At 44.4% G+C, this 25,196-nt stretch overlaps 1 protein-coding gene across 2 annotated transcripts; it reads right to left on the bottom strand.

The window, feature by feature from the left end:
- LOC129853752 (tetraspanin-15-like) lies at positions 1 to 23,404 on the bottom strand. 2 transcript variants are annotated; one of them, XM_055920116.1, is made up of 8 exons: positions 22,810 to 23,403; positions 9,987 to 10,172; positions 9,318 to 9,392; positions 9,007 to 9,102; positions 5,876 to 5,992; positions 4,245 to 4,295; positions 3,411 to 3,527; positions 1 to 1,742 (listed from the first exon to the last, which is right to left on the bottom strand). In XM_055920116.1, exons 1-8 carry the CDS (start codon positions 22,894 to 22,896, stop codon positions 1,386 to 1,388), a joined length of 1,086 nt encoding a protein of 361 aa, XP_055776091.1. In that variant the 5' UTR covers positions 22,897 to 23,403; the 3' UTR covers positions 1 to 1,385. The 2 variants fall into 2 exon arrangements, with proteins under 2 accessions (XP_055776091.1, XP_055776092.1); XM_055920117.1 differs by lacking the exon at positions 9,318 to 9,392 and having other exon boundaries at positions 22,810 to 23,404.
- Positions 23,405 to 25,196: the final 1,792 nt, after the last annotated feature.

Here is a 25,196-nt window from a genome sequence, read left to right as displayed (position 1 = left end):
TTAATGAAGCTGCCAGTTGAGGACTTATGAGGCGTCTGTTTCTCAAACGACAAATGTTGAGTATCTGGAGCATCAGCTAGTCTGAAGAAGGCCAGTTTTATTGCTTCTTTAAATTAGGTCAACAGTTTTCAGCTGTGCTAACATAATTGCAAAAGGGTTTTCTAATTATCAATTAGCCTTTTAAAATGATAAACTTGGATTAGCTAACACAACGTGCCATTGTAACACAGGAGTGAGGGTTGCTGATAACGGGCCTCTGTATGCCTATGAAGATATTCCATAAAAATAAAAAAAATCTGCCATTTCCAGCTACAATAGTCATTTACAACATTAACAATGTCTACACTGTATTTCTGATCAATTTGATGTTATTTTAAATGGACAAAAAAAATTGATTTTCTTTAAAAAAAAGGACATTTCTAAGTGACCCCAAACTTTTGAACAGTAGTGTAAATAAGGTATTTCTGTTTTTAATTTTTAATAAATGAGCAATCATTTCTAAAAACGGGTTTTCACTTTGTAATTATGGGGTATTGTGTGTAGATTGCTGAGGGATAAAAAATAAAAATCGAATAATAATTTAGAACAAGGCAGTGGTCAAGGGGTTTGAATACTTCCCGAAGGCACTGTGTACAAACGGAATCAAAGAGTTCATACAAAAAAGAAACATGCTACACATCCTTCACAGACATTGCACTCGAAGCGAGACAAGATTGGCTACTCCCATTCCTCTGCTCTGACTAGAATGATCATCTCAAACAAAAAAAATGTCAAGTCGGTATAGTAAATAAACATGATGTGAATTGTCTTCTGACTATTGGGCCATTTGAATACAGCCTGAGGTATGCTTTAGCACATGAGACACAGCTCAAAATAAAAGATTTATAAAATACCTGCAACAAATTTGAGGAAATGTCAAAAATAATGCAGAGACCGCAGCTCAATTTGAAAGCTCCATTTAGAAAAGGGTAAAAACAACTTAAATTAGTGTCTAAAAACCACTGCAGCATCTTGTTCTTTGAAAGACTAACGATTGCTCCAATAATGCCTTTCCAAAGTGCCAAACCTCTGGTCGGGTTCCAGGCCAACTGCATGCATTGCATCAACCAATGGATGTGTGCCACGTCATCAACTGCGCAGTCAGGCATCAGATTGCTATATCATATAATGTGGTTAGCTGATATGTTAAACACCTATCCAGGCATTGAGATCTGGCATGCGTATGCAATGTAGCCAGCTAGGAACATGGCCATTATAACCTGTGATCCTGTCAGTTAATGACCATTGATTGGTTTGACCACCAAATAGTGCAACAGGTCTAACCTGTCCTTCAACAAACACACAGACCAAAACAACAACAAAACAACTCAGAGGAAATTCTAAAATTAATATTCCCTTCTTTTCTGCTTCCGCCCAATGTCTACCTCGTCCAGTCTAAGCCCAGATAGCTTGAGGTCTTGGAGGGATTGGGCCAGGGGCCTATGGACCTGGACGGGCAGGGGCCGCTGGACCCGGATGGGGATGGGCTTTAGGTCAGGGTCAGACAAGATGGGGTCTAAAGCTGGCAGGGGGAGGTAGCCTCCGTCTCTGGGCAGACACAGGCAGCAGCCAGCACCAGCCAGGTCCAGCTCGCTGTACTCAAAGCCAGCCCTCTTGAGGATCTTGAAGTCCACCATGTCCATGGACTCATTCATCTCCACCAGCAGGTTCCAGAACATACAGCTCAGCACGATGCCCATAAGCTGGAGAGACACACAGCAGAGAGACCAGTTACATTTACTCTGACACTGGGACTAGTACACACAGCTCAGCAGGCTGGAGAGAGGCAGGGAACACAGCAGAGATGTAAGTAGCCTTGCAAGAGCCCATCTCCTGGTTCTGTAGCGTGAGTCAGCTTGATGTACAAGTTCACCTCCTGGACAGGACGCTAGTCTATCGCAGCGCCTTACCCCTAATCTGTCTCCATAATGCTGAGTGCCAAGCAGAGACGCATTGGGTCCCATTTTTTACAGTCTTTGATATCACTCGGCTGGGGATCAAACTCTGACACCCTTATTCCCTATATCGTTTTGACCAGGGCCCATAGAGACTGGTACCCACAGCCAGGGGAAAATATTCCAGCTGGATATTCAAGGACCACCGCATAGAATCCAGTTTAGACCATGTAACTAAGTTTTTAAATATAATGCACCGTCATGTTCGCGTTTAATGGGCTTGCATGTACCTGACACCATAAAAGTTGCAGAGGCATACAGATATCCAACTTTTCAATTAAGTAATACCGTACTTTGGTCCCAAGGTGGGTAATGCCTGGGCAAGCCAACTTGAGTGTGCAGCTGTCCACTCCCCCAGTGCTTTGAAATTAACTAGTTCCCACCTGAGCTTGCCTGATAAGAACCCTCAGTTTCCTTTTCGGTCTGTCTGCTACTGGACTGGACTGTCTGGATTGCACCTCATCCCCAAAGAATAGGCACATTTTATGATAGTGCAGCTGCTGCAGAATCAGTATGTGGTGTAATTACACATCTCCAAGGGGGCTCGCATAGAAGTCTGGCTGCAAAATTGTCACAGCACAGGAGAGTGAGGATAAAAGTAAAAAGAGGCTGATCGGGTGGGGGAGACAGACAAACGCTCTAAACTAGAACTAAAAACTAAGTGAATGGATAATAGTAAACAACAAACTCTGATTTATTCAAATTGAGTTTATAACACAATAGAAATCATCCAGCTCCTTGTTGGTTATGAAAGCGTTAAATGTTACAGAGATACTGTATCATGCAGTGTAAACTGGCTAAGCTACATGTAGGCTAGGCCATGTTGCCAACAGAGAAGGGAGAGGGTTGCCTAGCTAAGCCCAAATTTACAGCTCTTCAGGGGGAGTGCTTTCTACAGACACCATTCACATCACATTGTGCGTGTTCCAAATGGCACCCTATTCCCTATTATTTATTTATTTTTTACATGTATTTTACCTTTATTTAACTAGGCAAGTCAGTTAAGAACAAATTATTATTTTCAATGATGGCCTAGGAACAGTGGGTTAACTGCCTTGTTCAGGGGCAGAACAACAGATTTTTTACCTCGTCAGCTTGAGGATTCGATCTTGCAACCTTTACTAGTCCAACGCTCTAACCACTAGGCTACCTGACGCCCCCCTATAGGGCCCTGCTCAAAATTAGTGCACTATATTGGGGATAGTATGCCATTTGGAACACAGAAATTGTTTAGTTCTGTGTGAGAGGCAGACACAATATAATGAAGTGGTGGACAGACCGACAAAAACTGGTTAGGAGTCAATCAAAATGCAAATGTGCTAGGAGAAACCTCCCGGGGATGGAAAGACTGAGTGAATAAATACACACGCACGCTCTCACCTGGTGCAAGCGTGTGTGTGCGCGTCTGTGACTGACCTGTGGCAGACCTAAGGCACAGCAGAGCCCAATAGTTGCTCCCACGTTGTCGCTCATCCACAGGTTGACAGCATGGATACAGCCTCGCACATGAATCACCTCATCTAGGACCTCACGCTGACAGAGAAAGCAAGCAAACGGGCAGAATGAAGGAGAGAGGGAGGAGAAGACAGAGGAAGAGAGAGAGACTAAATGAAATGCATTTGACTGAGTGTTTGTATGCATGGCGTTAAGGCAAAAATCAAGACGGTCATTTCACAATGATGAGGCACTACAATGCTAACATGAACAATAGAAAAACAGTGGAAAAATATGTTCTACTACGACAAACGAATAGTGTGCCTTTAAAAAACAAACTGTTCAACTATTCCCCAAAGATTTTCCAACATACGGTACCAAAGACAATATGGCTCAAGGACAGAAAACAGAGACAGCTGAATCAATATCACAACACCACCAGCCACTACCAGCAGGCACAATACAGTGATAACCAATTACCTTATTTGCTGCATACTGCAGCTAGAGAGAACAACCATTTTGGGGCCATAAAAGTAAATGCTCCTGTTGCTGCTCTTTTCCCTGTTGCCATCTTTGGTTGAGTCCCAAATGGCACCCTATATAGTGCACTACCTATGCGGGCCCTGGTCAAAAGTAGTGCACTTTATAGGGAATATGGTGCCATTTGAAACATAGCTTCGGTCTCTGCGCAGAATGACAAGCTCCACAGGCTAATGAAGGCCAACAAACAAGCAGCACACAGAGGAAATGGAGGGGGGGGGGGGAAGATTTCACAGCCTATTAGGACTGGGATATAACCACTTATCTTCCCCTTACCTGCTGGCTGAGAGTCTTGTAACCACAAAGAGTGTTGACAACCTCTCCCACCTGGGAAAACGAGACAGGGAGAATATGATTATGAAGATGAGTCATGTGCAAATAACTATCATTTATTTGTTTTTTGAAGTCAGGTAAGTATCCTTGTTGTTAAAAAGTACATTTATGCACGTCGGACACCAACAGACACATGTTGTGGAGCACATGGCAGAGAGCTGGACATTCCTTAATCAGTTTATAGCTTTGTGGTGCTTTGGAGTTGCCCTGTGTGGGTACAGACCAGAGGAAGAAGCAAAGAAGAGAGACAGAGAGAGAAGAAAGACAAACAGACAAGGCACAGAGAGAGAGAGAGAGAGAGGGAAAAAGATGAAGTGATAAAGGAACAAGAGAGAGAGAGATAGCGAGAGGGCGAGTTAGACAGGGAGAGAGGAAATGAATCATGAGTTCAGTAAATGGATTTAATTATCTCCCACTCCCTCAACTGACGCCGAGGTCTCGGGGTCTCTTCCTGTGCCTGAGTGACTCCACACATTTCACTGTAACCAATTCAACCGGCGTTAATTGCCTAGTAATGCAGCACGAGGCCGGGGATGAGAGGCAGGGGGAGAGGGCCTGTACTGAAAGCAGACCATGGATCCACTCACTCAATTCATGGCTAGAGGGCTGTATGGCTTTGTCTCTTCATTTCGCTCTCACAATATCTGACCTGTGCACGTAAAACACCCAAGATGAACAGTAGCGCTAGAACATGGTTAGCTTACTCATCGAAGCACAAGGAAAGGTCTCCCTGATGGGTGTGTGATTCCATGTGGTAGAATGACATTCACCCCCCCCCCCTCCCATTTCATCTGTGTGTGGAGATCACCTTTACAAATAGCAGGGTCTTAGTATATGATTAAAAGGGAAGAGAGTAGAGTATTGCTTTGGGGTTTAGAGACTTCTTCAGTTTCCAAGAACTGATCTTTGTTTAAAATAAATGAGGATCCCTTATTGCTACAGGCCACTGATGCTTCTCACTACCTCTGCAAGGCTCAGTGTGCTCAGTGAGTCTGTGTGGGTCTGGAGGAGCGCTAAATGAGATCCACAGAGACATGTGAGCGGCTGATAGGGAGGGCAAATATAATATTGGCTAAGGTTTATGTGGGCTACCGAGTGGCGCAGCGGTCTAAGGCACTGCATCTCAGTGCTTGAAGCGTCACTACAGACACCCTGGTTTGAATCCAGGCTATATCACAAACCCGGCCGTGATTGGGAGTCCCATAGGGCGGCGCACAATTGGCCCAGCGTCGTCCGGGTTTGGCCAGTGTAGGCCGTCATTGTAAATAACAATTTGTTCTTAACTGACTTGCCTGGTTAAAATAAAAAAATCAATGTGTGTTATCAGTTCCTACCTGACACACACACACACACGTCACGGTCTAGATAAAAGGTGACAGCTGGAGAATGGTGCCAATGGATGATTTAAAAAAATCTACTGTGTGTGTGTGTGTGTGTGTGTGTGTGTGTGTGTGTGTGTGTGTGTGTGTGTGTGTGTGTGTGTGTGTGTGTGTGTGTGTGTGTGTGTGTGTGTGTGTGTGTGTGTGTGTGTGTGTGTGTGTGTGTGTGTGTGTGTGTACGACGAGAGCATTCACCTTGTGGCGGACACAACATGTATAAGGAACGCCACAGGCCAGCGGCCCGGTGCCATTGCAGAAATGGTACTGATTGACACCCCAGTCCTTGTACTCGTCCCCACCACAACAAGAGAACTGGAGAGGAAAATAAACAGAGAAAAAGAGAGAGAGAGAACGAGGGGAGAGAGAGGGAGAGAAACAGCACCAAACACAGGCATCTTAATGAAGTAAGCGGGGGGGGGGGGGAAACAACCACAGTGAGTGACTGCTTCCCTGCTCAGGTCAGAACCTCCCTGTCACCTTGGACTGGAGCCCTGAGGACATTCTCTACTCTGCCTCGGTACCAAATGGCCCCCTATACCCTCTATAGTGCACTACTTTAGACCACAGCCCAACGGGATTTTATAGATGATATACAGTTGAAGTCGGAAGTTTACATACACCTAGGCCAAATACATTTAAACTCAGTTTTTCACAATTCCTGACATTTAATCCTAGTAAATATTCCCTGTCAGGTAGGATCACCACTTTATTTTATGAATGTGAAATGTCAGAATACTAGAAGAGAGAATGATTTATTTCAGCTTTCATTTCTTTCATCACATTCCCATTGGGTCAGAAGTTTACATACACTCAATTTGTATTTGATAGCATTGCCTTTAAATTGTTTAACTTGGGTCAAACATTTTGGGTAGCCTTCCACAAGCTTCCCACAATAAGTTGGGTGAATTTTGGCCCATTCCTCCTGACAGAGCTAGTGTAGCTGAGTCAGGCTTGTCGGCCTCCTTGCTCGCACACGCTTTTTCAGTTCTGCCCATACATTTTCTATAGGATTGAGGTCAGGGCTTTGTGATGGCCACTCCAGTACTTTGACTTTGTTGTCCGTACTTCCACAACTTTGGAAGTATGCTTGGGGTCATTGTCCATTTGGAAGACCCATTTGTGACTAAGCTTTAACTTCCTGACTGATGTCTTGAGATGTTGCTTCAATATATCCACATAATTTTCCCACCTCATGATGCCATCTATTTTGTGAAGTGCACCAGTCCCTCCTGCAGCAAAGCACCCCACAACATGATGCTGTTGGTGTTCTTCGGCTTGCAAGCCTCCCCCTTTTTCATCAGACCAGAGGACATTTCTCCAAAAAGTATGATCTTTGTCCCCATGTGCAGTTGCAAACCGTAGTCTGGCTTTTTTATGGCGGTTTTGGAGCAGTGGCTTCTTCCTTGCTGAGCGGCCTTTCAGATTGTGTCGATATAGGACTCGTTTTACTGTGGATATAGATACTTTTGTACGTGTTTCCTCCAACATCTTCACAAGGTCCTTTGCCAATGTTCTGGGATTGATTTGCACTTTTCGCAACAAAGTACGTTCATCTCTAGGAGACAGAATGCATCTCCTTCCTGAGCGGTATGACGGCTGCGTGGTCCCATGGTGTTTATACTTGCATACTATTGTTTGTACACAAGAACGTGGTACCTTCAGGCGTTTGGAAATTGCTCCCAAGGATGAACCAGACTCGTGGAGGTCTACAATTATTTTTCTGAAGTCTTGGCTGATTTCTTTTGATTTTCCCATGATGTCAAGCAAAGAGGCCCTGAGTTTGAAGATAGGCCTTGAAATACATCCACAGGAACACCTCCAATTGACTCAAATGATGTCAATTAGCCTATCAGAAGCTTCTAAAGTCATGACATCATTTTCTGGACTTTTCCAAGCTGTTTAAAGGCACAGTCAACTTAGTGTATGTAAACTTCTGACCCACTGGAATTGTGATACAGTGAATTTTAAGTGAAATAATCTGTCTGTAAACAATTGTTGGAAAAATTACTTGTGTCATGCACAAAGTAGATGTCCTAACCGACTTACCAAAACTATATAGTATGTTAACAAGACATGGAGTGGTTGAAAAACGAGTTTTAATGACTCCAACCTAGGTGTATATAAACTTCTGACTTCAACTGTACATACAGTTGAAGTCAGAAGTTTCCATACACTTATTTTCCATGTGGTCTATGTTAAAGGGCACTTCATTTAATATAACGGGCTTTTAAAATTCAATATTTGTGCACAATTTCTTCCAGGGGTTGGAACTGAATTATTTTCCAATCGTTCATTCAAGTCCTAACCGACTTACCAAAACTATATAGTATGTTAACAAGAAATTTATGGAGTGGTTTAAAAACGAGTTTTAATGACTCCAACCTAAGTGTATGTAAACCTCCGACTTCAACTGCAGAAAATAGCCATTTGGGAATCACCCAATCTTTATCCTTTCAACCCAGGGCAAGGCTGGCTTCTTTCATTGACTTTAATCTCACAACCCATTTCTCCCAGCAAATCGATATCAATGTGGAGATTGTCAGACAGGAAGCGAGGGCCCCAGGTAAACCGGGACTTTGACACTCAAATAAAGACTACACTTTAAACTCGTGCAGGCTGTAGGAAATCAGATGGATAACCTAGCATGTTGATAGCAGCGTAGAGAGAAAAGTAGAGATACGACAGCGGGTCAACGCTTTTGGTATCTTTTGGTATTATAGTGGCAGCAGCAGCTTCTTATTGTGTTGTTCTCCTTGCGGGGCTCAACAGCGTTGTACTCCACTGCTGATTGAGATAGAGGCACTCTAATAGGTGTGCGAATGACAACAGCCGTTTCCCAAATGACACCCTATTCCCTATATAGAGCACTACTTTTGACCAGGAATCCTATGGCTCTGTCGAAAGTAGCAGACTGTCTAGAGAATAGTGTGCGCCATTTGTTACACAGGTGGAAAGTAAAGCTTTGAGAGGTGTGAACAATGGTGGCCAATGAAAGGATTGAATGCCTGCAGCAGTGAGGATTATTATGCCTAGTTGCCTAGTTAAATAAAGGTTAAATAAATAAATATATATGTGGTCTGGTTAATTAATTAACCAGGATGAATGGCAGAGATAAAATACAAAATTAGCCAACCTCTCAAAAGACTAGTGTGTGTGTGTGTGTGTGTGTGTAGTGGGGGAGGATTTAATAATGACAGGGTTCAGTCTGTTGTTTTTTCAATCACTCATACTCTATCCATCTCAGTGTATCCTACATTCAACACACACACACACATCACTATATCCTGTCTGTTGCTTCCGTTAATGTAAAGCGAGTCCTCTCTTACCTTCTGTTGCACAAAGTCCAAGATGTTTTTGAAGTCCAGATCATCGTAATAGTGTTTAATTCCCTCTCGTATGCTACTTTGGAACAAGGCTGATGTCTACAGGGAGAGAGAGAGAGGAGGAAGAGTAAAGAGAGAGGGGTATGAATGATGAGCGATGGAAGTCATCATCCATCACATTGAATGCTGCTGTGATGTGATCTTTTCGTGGCTGGAGGCTATGCCAAAGGGGACACTGCTGTACCATGTGAACATGTTACAGATGACGTGTGCGTGCATGCATGTGTGTAGGTGCCAGAAATGAGAGAACTGGCCTTCTTCTCAAAGATGAGTGCAACGATGAGAGCCACAACTTGCAGGAACAGTAGGACACACAGAACACACAAGAACTGGTGGAGAGGAGAGAGAAAAAGAGATGTTAATTTCCCTTTAGGTTATTGTCTATTCCATTTGCTTTGGCAATGTAAACATACGTTTCCCATGCCAATAAAGCCCTTTGAAGAGAGAGAGGGGGGGGGGGGGTTAGCATGACACAAACCAGAGGGACAGAGTTTAGAGGGACTTTAGCTGCTATCTGTATATCCCAGTTTGGAGAGAGATAACTGATTGAGAACAAAGTGCCCCGCAGATGGCTTGCTGGGCTGAGACAAGCAACCCGTCATCAGGCTTACTGACATACCCCAGTCAGTCCCCTCCTCCCTCTCTCTCTGACTTTGTGAGGGGGTTCTTCTCCTCGCTATGTCTCTATCCCGAATCACCCCCACCATGTCCTCCCCCTCTCATCTCATCTACCCCTCCAATCCCTTTACTCTCACCATGTGCTTCCGCCGACATAACGTTCCCCTCCTTCCTTTCCTCCCGCTCTCATCTCCCTCGCCATTCCTCCTCCCACTCCCCTCTCTCCCCATGTGTAGCAGGATCTCCTTTCTCCTCCCTCCCTTTATCTCTCTCCTCCCCACCGCTCCCTCCCTCCCCTCTCTCACCATGTGAAGCAGGGTCTTGTTGTCCCTGAGGGAGCCCACCATGCCCACCAGGGAGACGGTGAACATCACCAGGCCCAGCAGGATGAGCACCACAGCGGGGGCCAGGAACACCCCCTCCAGGGTACGGTTATTCTGGCGTTCCACCTCCGCGTACACCCCCACGCACAACACACACAGGCCCAGGAGCTGTAGGAGGGGAGAGGGGGTAGGGGAGGCAGGGAGAAAGTGAAGAGGCAGGGCAAGAGGGGAAGGAAGAGAGAGCGGGAGACAGGGAGAGAGGGTGGGGGTAGAAGCGGCGAGACAGTGAGATGGGAGTCGTAAGAGAAGAGAGGGGTAAGGCAGGGAGAAAGGAGGAAGACAGAGAGAGATGGGGAGGAGAGAGGGCAGTAGGGGAAAGAAAGGAGATGGGAGAGAGGGAGAGCGGGTTGGGGTGAGAAGGTCAGAACACTGCAGGGTGCCATCTTTACGAATTAGCGTCACTGCAAATAACAGGATTTTATGACAGCAGCGTGCATAGAAAGCATAGCCTAACCAAGCGAGGAACATTAAATGCTTTTGCCATTAGTGCTGAGCGATTAACCAAAATGTCTGTTAACTTTCATTTTTTAAACAAAAGTTTGACCAACGTCAGTTCAATTATTTGAATTCCATTTCGTTAGTTTTTTCCTGTGAGCTGGATGCGCAGGTTCTGTAGAGATAAATCCGATCACGCCCGAACTGTGCGATGTAGTAGCGAGTAGTTTTCAACAGGCTAATATTCGAAATAGTTTATAATCCATTGTGCGTCTGTCTACTTGTCCGTTCTGTGTGGAGCAGACACGATACGAGGAGAAGAGAGAACGCACGATCGAGAGGGATGGAAAGCTGTTTCTTCACAAGGTATCCCTACCTGAAAATACATGATCAAAGTGTTTGATAGTTGGTATTCAGCAGTCATAAAAGTATGCCTTATTTACTTTGAAGAACTACTAAAATGTTGATTTTGTCAGACAGCATAGCATAGAGATGAGGACTTGGAATTAAATAATAATGTCCTCAAATAAAACACATATTTTATTAAAGTAATGTGAATAAATGATGGTTAATAAGTGATAAGCAGTCATGGGTAGTCACTACCTTCATGGGACTTTTATTCATTGTTTTATTCTGTTGTTACATAATAAACCCACATAATGCATAGAGCATTTAATGTAAAAAAATTAAAAATATAAAAAATTACTTTAAAAAAAATGAAAAGAAATCGAACCAATCACAACAAGCACTAATTGCTCAGCACCAACTGTTATGTTCAAAGCTACCGTGGATTGGATTACATACCCATAGCTGATTTCAAATAACAAGGACATCTTTAAAAGAGCATCAATGAGCCCCAAATGGTACCCTATTACCAATAGTGCACTACTTTTGACCAGAGCCTAAAGACCCTAGTGCTCCTGCTCCACCCCCTGCTGCCCAAAATAAAGTTAGCAAATAGGGAACAGAAGATGACGGAGACAGGAGAGGACAGAAAATGGTGGGCCTAGCTCCCGTCTCGCTGCGACGTCCCCCTCGTTAGTATAAAACAACCCACTTGACTAGCTCCTAGAGTGCCATTTGGGAGCTTTCAAACCCAGGGCAGGGTGGGCTGCTAGTTCACATCCCAAATGGCACCCTATTCCCTTTATCGTGAACTAAAGGAACTATACAAAGGCAACATAGGGAATAGGGTGCCATTCGGAACACAAGCTTTGACCCAATGATAGTTCTGTCTTTCTGCAACGCTCGCAAAAAAAGAATAGAAAAACAACTAACAATTGCCACCACCTAGGCCTACCTATTGATTCTCAATTACGGAGAAAGGCACTCTGCACCAAGAGAGCGAGCCTCTTCGCTCTTTACCTACTCTAGTCCATTCACTACTGACAGCCACCACCACCACCCCGCCCAACATCGGAAAATGTATTAAAGGATCCATTTTCAAAGATATAGGCCTAATTCAAGTCTCTTACAGAGGAACCTTAGTTCCTCTCTTATTTATTCTGTCTCCCGCCGTAGTGTAGCCTGAGTGGACTGAAAAGTAGGCTAGACACACTGAGACCGAGAGACAAATATCCTAAAATGACCAAACCTCAGACTGATAAGAAGCTATGCAAATAGGGCACACACTCTTAAAGGATTAGTTGCCTGACTCTCTCCTTCCCCCAAAAAACCTACATACACACACACACTTATGCATGCACGTCATACGGATTCCCGCAAAACTGTGTGTGAAATTACATTAAGCAGATTGAAGAGACAAGGGGAAGAAACAGCATTAATTAACTACGAGAGCCCCTGCATGGCTGGCTGTGGGCCAGGGAATCTCTGGGAGGAACACAAGCCAAGGCACTAAATCTCAACACGGAAGAGTGGGAGCTGAAAAGAAGGTGAGAGGAAGAAAGAAGAAGTGAGAAAGACTGGAAAGAAGGAGAGAAAATAAAAATCCAAGCAAATGAAGTCACTGATGGTGCTTTTCCATTGAGACTTACCCCCACACCAGTGGGCCGCCAGTGTTTTATGTTAATGTATGTCTAGTGTTATTGTGTTTCCGTTAGGAGAGCGACTCTAAAGACTTGTGGCGAGCAGAACCAACAACCTCCGCATCATTCAGGACTGTTGGTTTGTGAGAAGGTGTTCAAGTCAGCCATTGTGTAAATGCATAGATGGAAACAGAAAGGTCTGAGCCTTTTGGGTAAAACACCGGAGTAAATCCTCAGTGGAAATGCCGTATTACAGTTTCTTGAGAGGGAGAGGGAGAGAGAAAGAGTGTGCAAATTGAACATGAAAACGACTGCAATTTCCTTTGAGGTTAGAAGGAGAGTCATGGAGTGAGAGATAGGGTGAGACATCAGAGTGAGAGAGAGCGAGGGATTCATTATACCCACTGATTGATTCTAGGAAGACGAGGATTCGCCAAAAATGGTGGTGGAAAGAGAGAGTGATGGAAGGGGCATGGTTACATTTAACTGATAAAGTAACTGGATGAGTAAAATACGATAAAATTGGCTGACTCATCCATTAGCCTAGGATAGGGTTTGCAATTCAAATATGACAACAACAAAAAGTGTCAGCGAGCACTAGCCTATACTAGACATTCTAGTCCCAACACTTTCCAGGCAGCGCACCAACACCTAGGTTAACTACATGAGAACACACAACAACAAAAAAAATGGAATTATTCAATGGCACTCAAAGGTTGTCTACGGTGAGAGAGATATTGGTGATTTCCCCCATAGGCACATATAAATGTATAAAGACATCACTATATGCCTAAACACTGAGTCACTACTCAAGGGTAGGCTGAATTTTATAACAAACTCTGATGTATAGCCAAGAAAACCAATTGAAAGTCATGGCCAAAGTCACTCATCCATATCTCATACAATCTCCCCCAGTTCCCTTCATCCTCTCTTTCAGCTGCATGCAGGGGAAAACGATCCCCCCCCTCATTGAAGCCACGGGAGTTGAAGGCCGACCACAGTACCGCAGGCATTGTTAGCAGAAAACATGACCCCCCTCCATTATAGTGAATGGAAAAATGGAAATCTTCATGGTCAATTTGAGTAAATAAATACAACATTCAAAGACAATCATGGTACCAGTAACTTCTTCTAATGACACCAGATGTATGTCCTTGAACCAATTGTTTTAAAAATGGCACACAGAAGAAGTTATGAGGATAATTGAGATGCTAATTCAGCCTGCAGTACCCCGGTGGCCTTCAACTTGAGTTCAAATCAAATTTTACTTGTCACATGCGCCGAATACAACAGGTGTAAACCTTACAGTGAAATGTTTACTTACGAGCACCTAACCAACAACGCAGTTCCCAAAAAATATGGATAAGAATAAGAGCTAAAAGTAGCAAGCAATTAAAGAGCAGCAGTAAAATAACAATAGCGAGACTATATACAGGGGGGTACCGATACAGAGTCAATGTATGGGGGCACCGGTTAGTTGAGGTAGTATGTAGGTAGAGTAGATGGAGATATTAAAGTGACTACGCATAGATGACAACAGAGAGTAGCAGCGGTGTAAAGGGGGGTTGGGTGCAAATAGTCTGGGTGGGTAGCCATTTGACTAGATGTTCAGGAGTCTTATGGCTTTGGGGTAGAAGCTGGTTAGAAGCCTCTTGGACCTAGACTTGGAGCTCCAGTATCGCTTGCCGTGAGGTAGCAGAGAGAACAGTCTACGACTAGGGTGGCTGGAGTCTTTGACAATTTTTAGGGCCTTCCTCTGACACCGCCTGGTATAGAGGTCCTGAATGGCAGGAAGCTTGGCCCCAGTGATGGATTGGCCTGTTCGCACTACCCTCTGTAGTGCCTTGCAGTCGGTGGCCGAGCCGTTGCCATACCAAGCAGTGATGCAACCAGTCAGGATGCTCGTGTCGGTGCAGCTGTAGAACCTGGATCTGAGGACCCATGCCAAATCTTTTCAGTCTCCTGAAGGGGAACAGGTTTTGTCGTGACCTCTTCATGACTGTCTTGTTGTGCATAGACCATGATAGTTTGTTGGTGATGTGGACACCAAGGAACTTGAAGCTCTCAACCTGCTCCACTGCAGCCCCGTCGATGAGAATGGGGACGTGCTCGGTCGTCCTTATTCTGTAGTCCACAATCATCTCCTTTGTCTTGATCACTTTGAGGGAGAGGTTGTTGTCCTGGCACTACGGCCAGGTCTCTGACCTCCTCCCTATAGGCTGTCTCGGCCCGTCAGGAAGTCCAGGATCCAGTTGCAGAGGGAGGTGTTTAGTCCCAGGGTCCTTAGCTTATTGGTGAGCTTTGAGGGCACTATGGTGTTGAACGCTGAGCTGTAGTCAATGAATAGCATTCTCACATAGGTGTTCATTTTGTCCAGATGGGAAAGGCCAGTGTAGAATGCAATAGAGATTGTATCATCTGTGGATCTGTTGGGGCAGTAACGAAATTGGAGTGGGTCTAGGGTTTCTAGGATAATGGTGTTGATTGTGACCAGCCTTTCAAAGCACTTCATGGCTACAGATGTGAGTGCTACGGGTCGGTAGTCATTTAGGCAGGTTACCTTGGTGTTCTTGGGCACCGTCACTATGGTGATCTGCTTAAAACATGTTGCTATTACAGACTCGGACAGCGAGAGGTTGGAAATGTCAGTGAAGACACGTGCCTCTCAGTGAGAGGGGGCAGCACTGAGCTAGCCTTCAACGTCACTTCCTGGAGTAGCTTAAACTGGGCATGTTATGTCCATCTTAACCAACTTCATTTGTCTTCAATGCGCTATTGAGTCTTCACATAGGAATGAACGGTGTCACGTGATCGACAGCTTTGTCCATTCATATGTACAGTTATTGGCTGCATCCCTCTTCTCTGCCTGGTGGTGAGATGACCGTAGAGACTGTTGTAGTTAATATTGCGTCACCTGCAGAGACCGAACAGAGTGAACAGTTGATCCCTCTCAGGACCACTGCTCTCACTCAAGGCCTCAAGAGATGTCTCTTAACACACCAGCTGCTTCCCAAATGGCACCTTATTCCTGATATAGTGCACTACTTTTGACCAGGGCCCATACTGAACACAGCCCTATGGGTCCTTGTCAAAAGTAGCCATAAAGTAAATGTATGACGTAGAGTAAGGCTTTTTTTATAGATGCAGTTAAAATGCATGATTAATATAATTCACCAATATACAGTAGGTCTTGGTAGTCCAACAAATATTGCAATCAGGTTGCAAATCACAGCCAACCTGGTACATTGTTTACTTCCTCGAGCTATTCGGGATGCACTGTTTCAACTGGCATGCTCTGATCCAGTAGAAACGTCATAAAATAGGGCTACTTGATTACCTCTTATCAGTGCTTGACTTGGACTGAAATATGTTCCAGTACTCATTTTGAGTGATGGTACTGTTTATATTTAGGTGCAGGAGCTCCACAATACTTTTGAGTTAATATTCCATAAGAGGAACAGGAGCTCAAGCAGCAGAAAATGTGAGGTGCTGGTAGTCAGCTTCGGTGGACTCCTGCCCAAGTCAAGCACTGCTTCTTACCCCTTGCGCAAATAGCCTACAGCTGTGTCTGTCCCGAGCTCACTGGCGTGGGAAACTCTGAGGGCCCAGAAGACTTTATACAATGTTTCAAGCTTGCTAGCGCATGCTTTTGGCCAGGCCCAAGTTAATACAATGTTTCAAGTTCATTGCAGACAGGCCAGGTGTAGCCAATGTGATTTATAGCGGGTCGAGAGTTTCAAGTTCCTTGGTGTCCACATCACCAACGAACTATCATGGTCTAAATACACCAAGACAGTCGTGAAGAGGGCACGCCAAACCTTTTTCCCCTCAGGCGCTACAGAGGGTAGTGCGTACGGCCCAGTACATCACTGGGGCCAAGCTTCCTGCCATCCAGGACCTACAGTTGAAGTCAGAAGTTTACATACACCTTAGCCAAATACATTTAAATTCAGTTTTTCACAATTCATGACATTTAATCCTAGTAAAAATTCCCTGTCTTAGGTCAGTTAGGATCACCACTTTATGTTAAGAATGTGAACTGTCAGAATAATAGTCGAGAGAATGATTTATTCCAGCTTTAATTTCTTTCATCACATTCCCAGTGGGGCAGAAGTTTACAAACACTCAATTAGTATTTGGTAGCGTTGCCTTTAAATAGTTTAACTTAGCCTTCCACAAGCTTCCCACAATAAGTTGGGTGAATTTTGGCCCATTCATCCGGACAGCTGGAGTAACTCAGTCAGGTTTGTAGGCCTCCTTGCTCGCACATGCTTTTTCAGTTCTGCCCACACATTTTCTATAGGATTGAGGTCAGGGCTTTGTGATGGCCATTCCAATACCTTGACTTTGTTGTCCTTAAGCCATTTTGCCCCAACTTTGGAAGTATGCTTGGGGTCATTGTCCATTTGGAAGACCCATTTGCGACCAAGCTTTAACTTCCTGACTGATGTCTTGAGATGTTGCTTCAATATATCCACATAATTTCCCTTCCTGAATATGCCATCTATTTTGTGAAGTGCACCAGTCCCTCCGGCAGCAAAGCAGCCCCACAACATGATGCTGCCACCCCCGTGCTTCATGGTTGGGATAGTGTTCTTCGGCTTGCAAACCTCTCCCTTTTCCCTCCAAACATAACAATGGTCATTATGGCCAAACAGTTCTATTTTTGTTTCATCACAACAAAGAACATTTCTCCAAAAAGTACAATCTTTGTCCCCATGTGCAGTTGCAAACCGTTGTCTGGCTTTTTATGGTGGTTTGGGAGCAGTGGCTTCTTCCTTGCTGAGCACCCTTTCAGGTTATGTCGATATAGTACTCGTTTTACTGTGGATATAGATACTTTTGTACCTGTTTCCTCCAGCATCTGCACAAGGTCCTTTGCTGTTGATCTGGGATTGATTTGCACTTTTCACACCAAAGTACGTTCATCTCTAGGAGACGGAATGTTTCTCCTTCCTGAGCGGTATTACGGCTGCGTGGTCCCATGGTGTTTATACTTGCGTACTATTGTTTGTACAGATGATCGTGGTACCTTCAGACGTTTGGAAATTGCTCCCAAGGATGAACCAGGTCTACCATTTTTTTCTGAGGTCTTGGCTAATTTCTTTAGATTTTCCCATGATGTCAAGCAAAGAGGCACTGAGTTTGAAGGTAGGCCTTCCACAGGTACACCTCCAATTGACTCAAATGATGTCAATTAGCCCATCAGATGCTTCTAAAGACATGACACCATTTTCTGGAATGTTCCAAGCTGTTTAAAGGCACAGTCAACTTATTGTATGTAAACTTCTGACCCACTGGAATAGTGATACAGTGAATTAAAAGTGAAATAATAGTCTGTAAACAATTGTTAGAAAAATTACTTGTGTCATGCACAAAGTAGATGTCCTAACCGACTTGCCAAAACTATAGTATGTTAATAATAAATTTGTGGAGTGGTTGAAAAACGAGTTTTAATGATTCCAACCTAAGTGTATGTAAACTTCCTACTTCAAGTGTATATAATAGGCGGTGTCAGATGAAAGCCCATAAAATTGTCAGAGACTCCAGTCACCCAAGACTGTTTTCTCTGCTACCGCATGGCAAGCGGTACCGGAGCGCAAAGTCTAGTACCAAAAAGCTCCATAACAGCTTCTACCCCCAAGCAATGAGACTGCTGAACAATTAATCAAATGGCCACCGAACTATTTACATAGACCCCCCTCCCATTTGTTTTGTACACTGCTGCTACTCACTGTTTATTACTTCACCCCTACCTACCTGTACAAATTACCTCAACTAACCTGTACCCCCGCACACTGACTCGGTACACCCTGTATATAGCCTCGTTATTATTATGTTATTATGTTATTTTTATAATTTTTTTACTTTAGTTTTTTTGTAAGTATTTTCTTAACTCTTCTTGAACTGCACTGTTGGTTAAGGGCTTGTAAGTAAGCATTTCACGGTAAGGTCTACTCTTGTTGTATTTGGCGCATGTGACAAATAAAGTTTGACTTGATATATGGAAAAATACACATTTAAAAATGTCGACCAATCGAATGGTCGAAAAAACAGACGACGTTCGGTTGACAAAGATTATTATTAATTTCTTTTAGTCGGGGATAGCCCTACTTGACACAGTTTAAACTAGGTCTATTTGTGGTGTCTGCAACCGGACTAGATTGTTAAACGACACTTGGCATTGCTTGACTGAGTGATACCGTTTGCGAATTGCAGCCACCCCCAAAAGATTTGTTCTCGAGTTCGAGTTTGTTGAGCAGAGGATGTGTATGTTGTGGTTCTACAAAGCTGTGTCCATCATAACATTCAATTAATTGCATTCATTCTTGCGCCATGTGATCAATTATCAGTTCCAAATATGTATTTTTTCTTCTCTATGCTGCAGCATCATTTATTTTCCCTTGCACACATGGACAGTTGCTGGTCGGAGCACATATCCGGAGTCGCCGGTATTTAAAGGCTCTGCATGGTAAATCCGGAGTCTGCATTGACCGTACCTCATTTACAGCGATACGACCTCTGAAGAAGTCAGTGCAGTCATACTTCTTGCGCGTCGCAGAGCAGAACTGTTGCGAAGGAAGTTGTCAAGGAAGTGAGTTTGTGTTTATACAGTGCCTCCCGCCCCCACCTCCAGAGGCTCTGCAATTGCATCACACCCTCTGTAAGGAGCCTCTGAATCGCATGGCCAGAGAAAGCATAAATTGGCTTTTAATACTGCTGTAGAATTAATTGTGGCCAGTAGGTCAAACGAACGACAAAAATTAAAGAGTCACTGAAAAAAAACAAATCATGTCTCTCGAGTCAGTAAAAAGGGTTGTTCAAAAATTGAGAATTGTTCACGAACTTCACATCACTAGCGGGCAGGCAGGAAAGTTCCCATTCAGTCGTCAAAACGTGGGTTGGGACAAGCATGCAATGACAGACAAGCTGCAGAAGAGCGAGTAGGCTACTCCCCATCGTTCATCAGTGCAATTTTGACGGCCAACACAAAAAGGGTTGATCTACTGTTCCCTTGTTAGATTTTAGCTCAACTCGCTCTGGTTAACATTAGCTGTTGATCTTGTTGTTGCTGATGTGCATAGGCAACAGAGGGCGAGAGAGCCTACCTTTTCATTGTTGTTTGATCAATAGGAATGTAAAGTTCCCAAAGGAACAAGATGGAGCCGACAGAGATGGTCGCCTCGCTTCGAGTCATTTGGAAACTATGCAGTATTTTGTTTATTTCTGTATTATTTCTTACATTGTTACCCCAGGAAATCTTAAGTCTTATTACATACAGCCGGGAAGAACTATTGGATAAAAGAGCAACGTCGACTTACCAACATTACGACCAGGAATACAACTTTCCTGAAGCGGATCCTCTGTTTGTACCACCACCCAGGACAATGGATCTAATTCCAGAAGCCGACCCAAAACAACAGCACCGCAGAAGGGGCAGATGGAGCAGCCTCCTGGTCAGGCTCCGTAGACGTGCACATCGCCCACCGCTCCCGGGTATACTACTCAACAATGTCCAGTCTCTTGACAACAAGGTAGACAAAATTCCAGAGCGACATCAGAGACTGTAACATTCTGTTTCACGGAAATATGGCTCTCTCGGGATATGTTGTCGGAATCGGTTCAGACACCGGGCCACCATTGTTCCTGTACCCAAGAAGGCAAAGATAACTGAACTAAATGACTACCGCCCTGTAGCACTCACTTCTGTCATCATGAAGTGCTTTGAGAGACTAGTCAAGGATCATATCACCTTACCGGCCACCCTAGACCCACTTCAGTTTGCATACCGCCTCAACAGGTCCACAGACGATGCAATCGCCATCACACTACCCTATCTGGACAAGAGGAATAGCCATGTAAGAATGCTGTTCATTGACTACAGCTCAGCATTCAACACCATAGTACCCTCCAAGCTCATCATTAAGCTGGAGGCCCTGGGTCTCAACCCCGCCCTGTGCAATTGGGTCCTGGACTTCCTGACAGGCCGCCCCCAGGTGGTGATGGTAGGAAACAACATCTCCACTTCGCTGACCCTCAACACTGGGGCCCCACAAGGGTTGTGCTCAGCCCCCTCCTGTACTCTCTGTTCACCCACGACTGCGTGGCCATGCACGCCTCCAAATCAATCATCAAGTTTGCAGACGACACAACAGTAGTGGGCTTGATTACCAACAACGACGAGACAACCTACAGGGAGGAAGTGAGGGCACTCGGAGTGTGGTGTCAGGAAAACAACCTCTCACTCAACGTCAACAAAACAAAGGAGATGATCGTGGACTTCAGGAAGAAGCAGTGGAGAAGGTGGAAAGCTTTAAGTTATTCGGCGTACACATCACAAACAAACTGAAATGGTCCACCCACACAGACAGCGTGGTGAAGAAGGCGCAACAGCGCCTCTTCAACCTGAGGAGGCTGAAGAAATTTTTACAGATGCACAATCGAGAGCATCCTGTATCACAGCCTGGTACGGCAACAGCACCGCTCTCAACCGCAAGGCTCTCCAGAGGGTGGTGCGGTCTGCACAACGCATCACCGGGAGCAAACTATCTGCCCTCCATGACACCTACAGCACCCGATGTCACAGGAAGTCCAAAAAGATCAGCAACGACAACAACCAACCGAGCCACTGCCTGTTCACACCGCTACTATCCAAAAGGCGAGGTCAGTACAGGTGCATCAAAGCCGGGACCGAGAGACTGACAAACAGCTTCTATCTCAAGGCCATCAGACTGCTAAACAGCCATCACTAACTCAGAGAGTCTGCTGCCTACACTGAGTCCCAATCACTGGCCACTTTAATAAATGGATCACTAGTCACTTTAAACAATGCCATTTTAAATAATGCCACTTTAATAATGTTTACATATCTTACATTATTAATATCAAATGTAGTGTATTTTATACGATCTATTGCACTTTGCCTATGCCGCTTGGCCATCGCCCCTCCATATATTTATATGTACATATTCTCATTCACCCCTTTAGATTTGTGTGTATTAGGTAGTTGTTGGGGAATTGTTAGATATTACTGCACTGTCGGAACTAGAAGCACAAGCATTCCGATACACTCGCATTAACATCTGCTAACCATGCGTATGTGACCAATAAAATTTGATGTAAGAGGACTCCCATGCTATTTACATATTTTATTGAAATCCATTCAGGTGTATTCTGTGGCTTATGGCAAATCTTTCTAATGATCTAAAGTCTTGCTGTTGCTACTGCCTGTAAACACACAGTCCAGTTTAAAGTAATTGATGGCAGGCCCGTGTGGCAATTGGCTTATTTGCATATAAGCCTATTGTAGCTCTGATTGGCTATGGTGCACCGGTCTGTGTAGATATTTTTATTAGGTTTTATTCGCTGCAGTATCTATTAATTTGCCAAACGCACAGACACTTTCCCACTCTATAGTGCTATAGCATTATCACAAATGCCTGAGTCATTCCCAAACATTCTATGAATGTATGAAAATGTGAAAATGACCATATCTATATTCTTGCTTGTCAGAAAGAAAAATAAGCAGCCACAATCCTCCTGTGGGTGTATATGAACATATTTGAATAACGTTGACAAAATACTGTCAGTTCCACTTTAAAGCCTACATGACACATAAGTGTATGTGTGTCATGTATGCTAGCATGTTATGGCATTTAAGTGAATTAGACTTACCTGTGTAACCCACTCCTGCCCTGAAAAGCTGTAACAACAATGTAGTAAATGTCCCACAACACCAAGAAGAGGCATTAACACCAGGCTGCATTAAATGGTAATTTGACTATAACCCTGATTAGACTCATTAGGCTTAATCAAATGTAAAGTAATAGGTAGGCTTAGGCCTATAGCTAGTTACTCTTTCCAAATATTGCAATATGAAGGCCCTAGAATAGTCTGAAACAATCAAATGTGTTAATGGGCTACAGTTAGCATCCCATTTCCTGTCGGCAAAGAAAATCTCCCACTTCACTTTTAACTGTATCACAGTAGTCTCACGGCACGCCCTGCACTACAAAGCAGGAAAAGCAGTGTAGCCTAGTGTAGTAAATGAACGACAATAGTGTGCACAGCAGTATTTTCATTATTTGTTATTCTTGCAAGCAATTTGACACCCGAGTTAGCTAGCTAGCCAACTAAGAAGATCCTGGCAGCTACTAGATAGCTGTTACACTGGCTAGCTAGACAGCTGGCTAGTAACATATAACGTTAGCTGTGTGGTAAACAAAGGTGATGGTGGTTATCGGACAGTCACACAATCCAACATGTTTGTGGTCCGGTCCCCAACCCTGTACCTAAAACCAACAAGTCAATATTAAAACACTTACCGAGAAGAGCATTGAGTAGATATTTAAGGTGAATTTGATGAAATAATAGAAGCGGTTGCTCTTTCTCACTGCTTTGTACGAAGGCATGTTGCTTGGTAGCTGAAGAAGCAAGCTAGTTGCAAGCTAAAAACCCAATTTAGCTAACGTTAGCTATCTATGCTAGTAGACGCATATCAACACTGACCTAATTAGCTATTTCAGCTAGCCACAGTTAGCTAACTATATTATCCGATAGAATTTTCAAAACATCTCGATTTTACACAAGTACGTCAACGCCTTCGTTTAGCTTATTTACTCCGGTTAAATGTACCCTCACAAACAATAGCAACTTCCGGGCCACGTTCAATGCACGCTCTGTTTTGGCGACGTCATTTAACGGGCCTGAGTAGTGAAATACGTTCAGCTATAACGGGCCTGAGTAGTGAAATACGTTCAGCTATTTCATATGTAATTATCCAGTCAAACTCGATTACAGTATCATCATCTGCGATAGCTGAGACGGTAGACAAAGGAGCTGGCTCTCATCATCCAGACTATTGCTTGCTTTCCTTTACATCTTAAAGGAAATGGGTCACATCTCAGCCCACTGAAGAGTCTGTGTCACTACCCTACAAGTGTCACTGTTACTGGGCAAAGTGCATTTATCCCTGCTATTGCTCCTCGTTGCATTAGTTGTTGGTATATTTTTGGCACACGTGATGTGGATGCTGGATACTAGGCTATTGCTAGGTCACTAATCTTTGTTGTAACTTAAACTGTAGAAGCAATGATGTCTAATTTCTGCCTGCAATTTGGGGAATTCCAGCATGTGGGCATTCCTGCATCTGCAGGAACCCCTCTTTATACTTCTATTGGTCAATTTTTAAGTTAGGACAGGCGGGAGGCGGTGACTCTTCAGTACGGTAGGCGGCATTAATGCACTAGCTAGTACAGGGTGTTGCTAACTATTTAGCTAGCTAGTACACAGTGTCGCTCTAACCTCCCATCTGCTGTGCTAGCGGGAGACAGGGCCGACCGGTACACAGTGTCTTTCACCCAACCGGTTGGGCACAGTATTCTCTGGTACACAGCCGGCGGGAGGCGGGGATGAAATAATGTGCTAGCTAACTAGCAAGCTCGCACATGGTGTCGCTAACTAGCAAACTAGCTAGATAGCTAGCATACGGTGTTGCCCTAGCCTCCCGTCTGCTGTGCTAGCGGGAGGCGTGGGCGACCGGTATACAGTGTCCTTCACCCCCGAGGAGCGTTCATGCAGGAACCAATGGGATGCTCGATGGGGGGGATTCCTGCATTTGCAGGAATGTCCACATGCAGAAACGCCCCAAATTGCAGGCTGCAGTTGCGCACTTTTGGAAGCCGCAGGCAGAATGAACACATCTAACTAGCCTATGGGAATCTCTTGTGCCCTAATACCAGCTCACAACCATTCAGCACCATGGACAGCGCCCCGGACATGATTCAGCACCACAGCCACTGAAAAGCACAGTGCCCAGGCATCTCAATCCACTTTCCCCTGGACTTTAGATTTGTGATAAGGTGCAACGTAGTGGTGTAGTGGGGGCTATACCAACTGGTGGTGGACTCTAATAGAGGTGCCAGTTTAGATTATATGTGCAACTGTCCCAGCGTCCCGGTAAGAAGATGGAAATGACCAGTAACCAGTAACCAGTAACACACAGTGAACAGGAAGGAGAATAGACTAGTGGAAGAAAGGTCCAACTGATGAGTTGTGTGAAGCCAGGGGTTTACATAGGCTATTCTCAACCTGGGCTCCAAAATGCAACTGAAGAGTTCAGAGATTGTGTTGGAGGTTCTCCTGCCCCTGGCTAGGCCAATGATTGGCTGACCATGTCACATGACACAGGTCAGGAAAGTATTGCCCCTAGCGACAGAGTTTCCAAGGGCCAGAGGTGTGAAACTGGGGGATGGTAGGCTCTGCTGGGTTGGAGAGTTTCTCTCTAAAGTTTGGGCCTCTGTGTCCCAGGGTCATAGAGAGGGTTTGAGAGAGGTTTTTAATATCAGGCAGCAAGAGGGCCCAGCTCTCAACTGGCTGTCTCATGGAGCAACTCATCGGTAGCCAGTAGGGTAGGTAAGAAAGACGTTTCAACTTATGATATCTACCAGTAATTGCTAACTAAGGCAACAATGGGTATGCAAGCCAGACATTGAAAAAGTTTGGTCCGAAGTCTTGGTTGAATCTTTGTAATGTGCAATTCAGTCATCATGTGCTGTTCGAATGAAAATGTTAAAGGCTTTTCCAAAAACCCCTCCCAATTTAATGTTGACCGCAAAGTAGGTCTACCTGGCTGAATGATATCATCGTGATTTGTATCAATTGGAAAGGCAATTGTTTTTCCATCACATGTATACTGTACTCTACCAACACA

The sequence above is a fragment of the Salvelinus fontinalis genome, chromosome 4 (genome assembly GCF_029448725.1).
Source record: "Salvelinus fontinalis isolate EN_2023a chromosome 4, ASM2944872v1, whole genome shotgun sequence".
Lineage (NCBI taxonomy): Eukaryota > Metazoa > Chordata > Actinopteri > Salmoniformes > Salmonidae > Salvelinus > Salvelinus fontinalis.
Note: the sequence above shows the minus strand (reverse complement) of the source record. Positions and strands in the feature narration are given on the sequence as shown.

Coding starts and splice junctions, on each gene's coding strand:
- LOC129853752 (XM_055920116.1), bottom strand. CDS start 22,896: ATGCCTTCGTACAAAGCAGTGAGAAAGAGCAACCGCTTCTATTATTTC. Junction 9,393..9,986: donor ACAAGACCCTGCTTCACATG/GTGAGAGAGGGG, acceptor CCTCTCCACCAG/TTCTTGTGTGTTCTGTGTGT. Junction 5,993..9,006: donor TGGACTTTGTGCAACAGAAG/GTAAGAGAGGAC, acceptor TTTCCTCTCCAG/TTCTCTTGTTGTGGTGGGGA.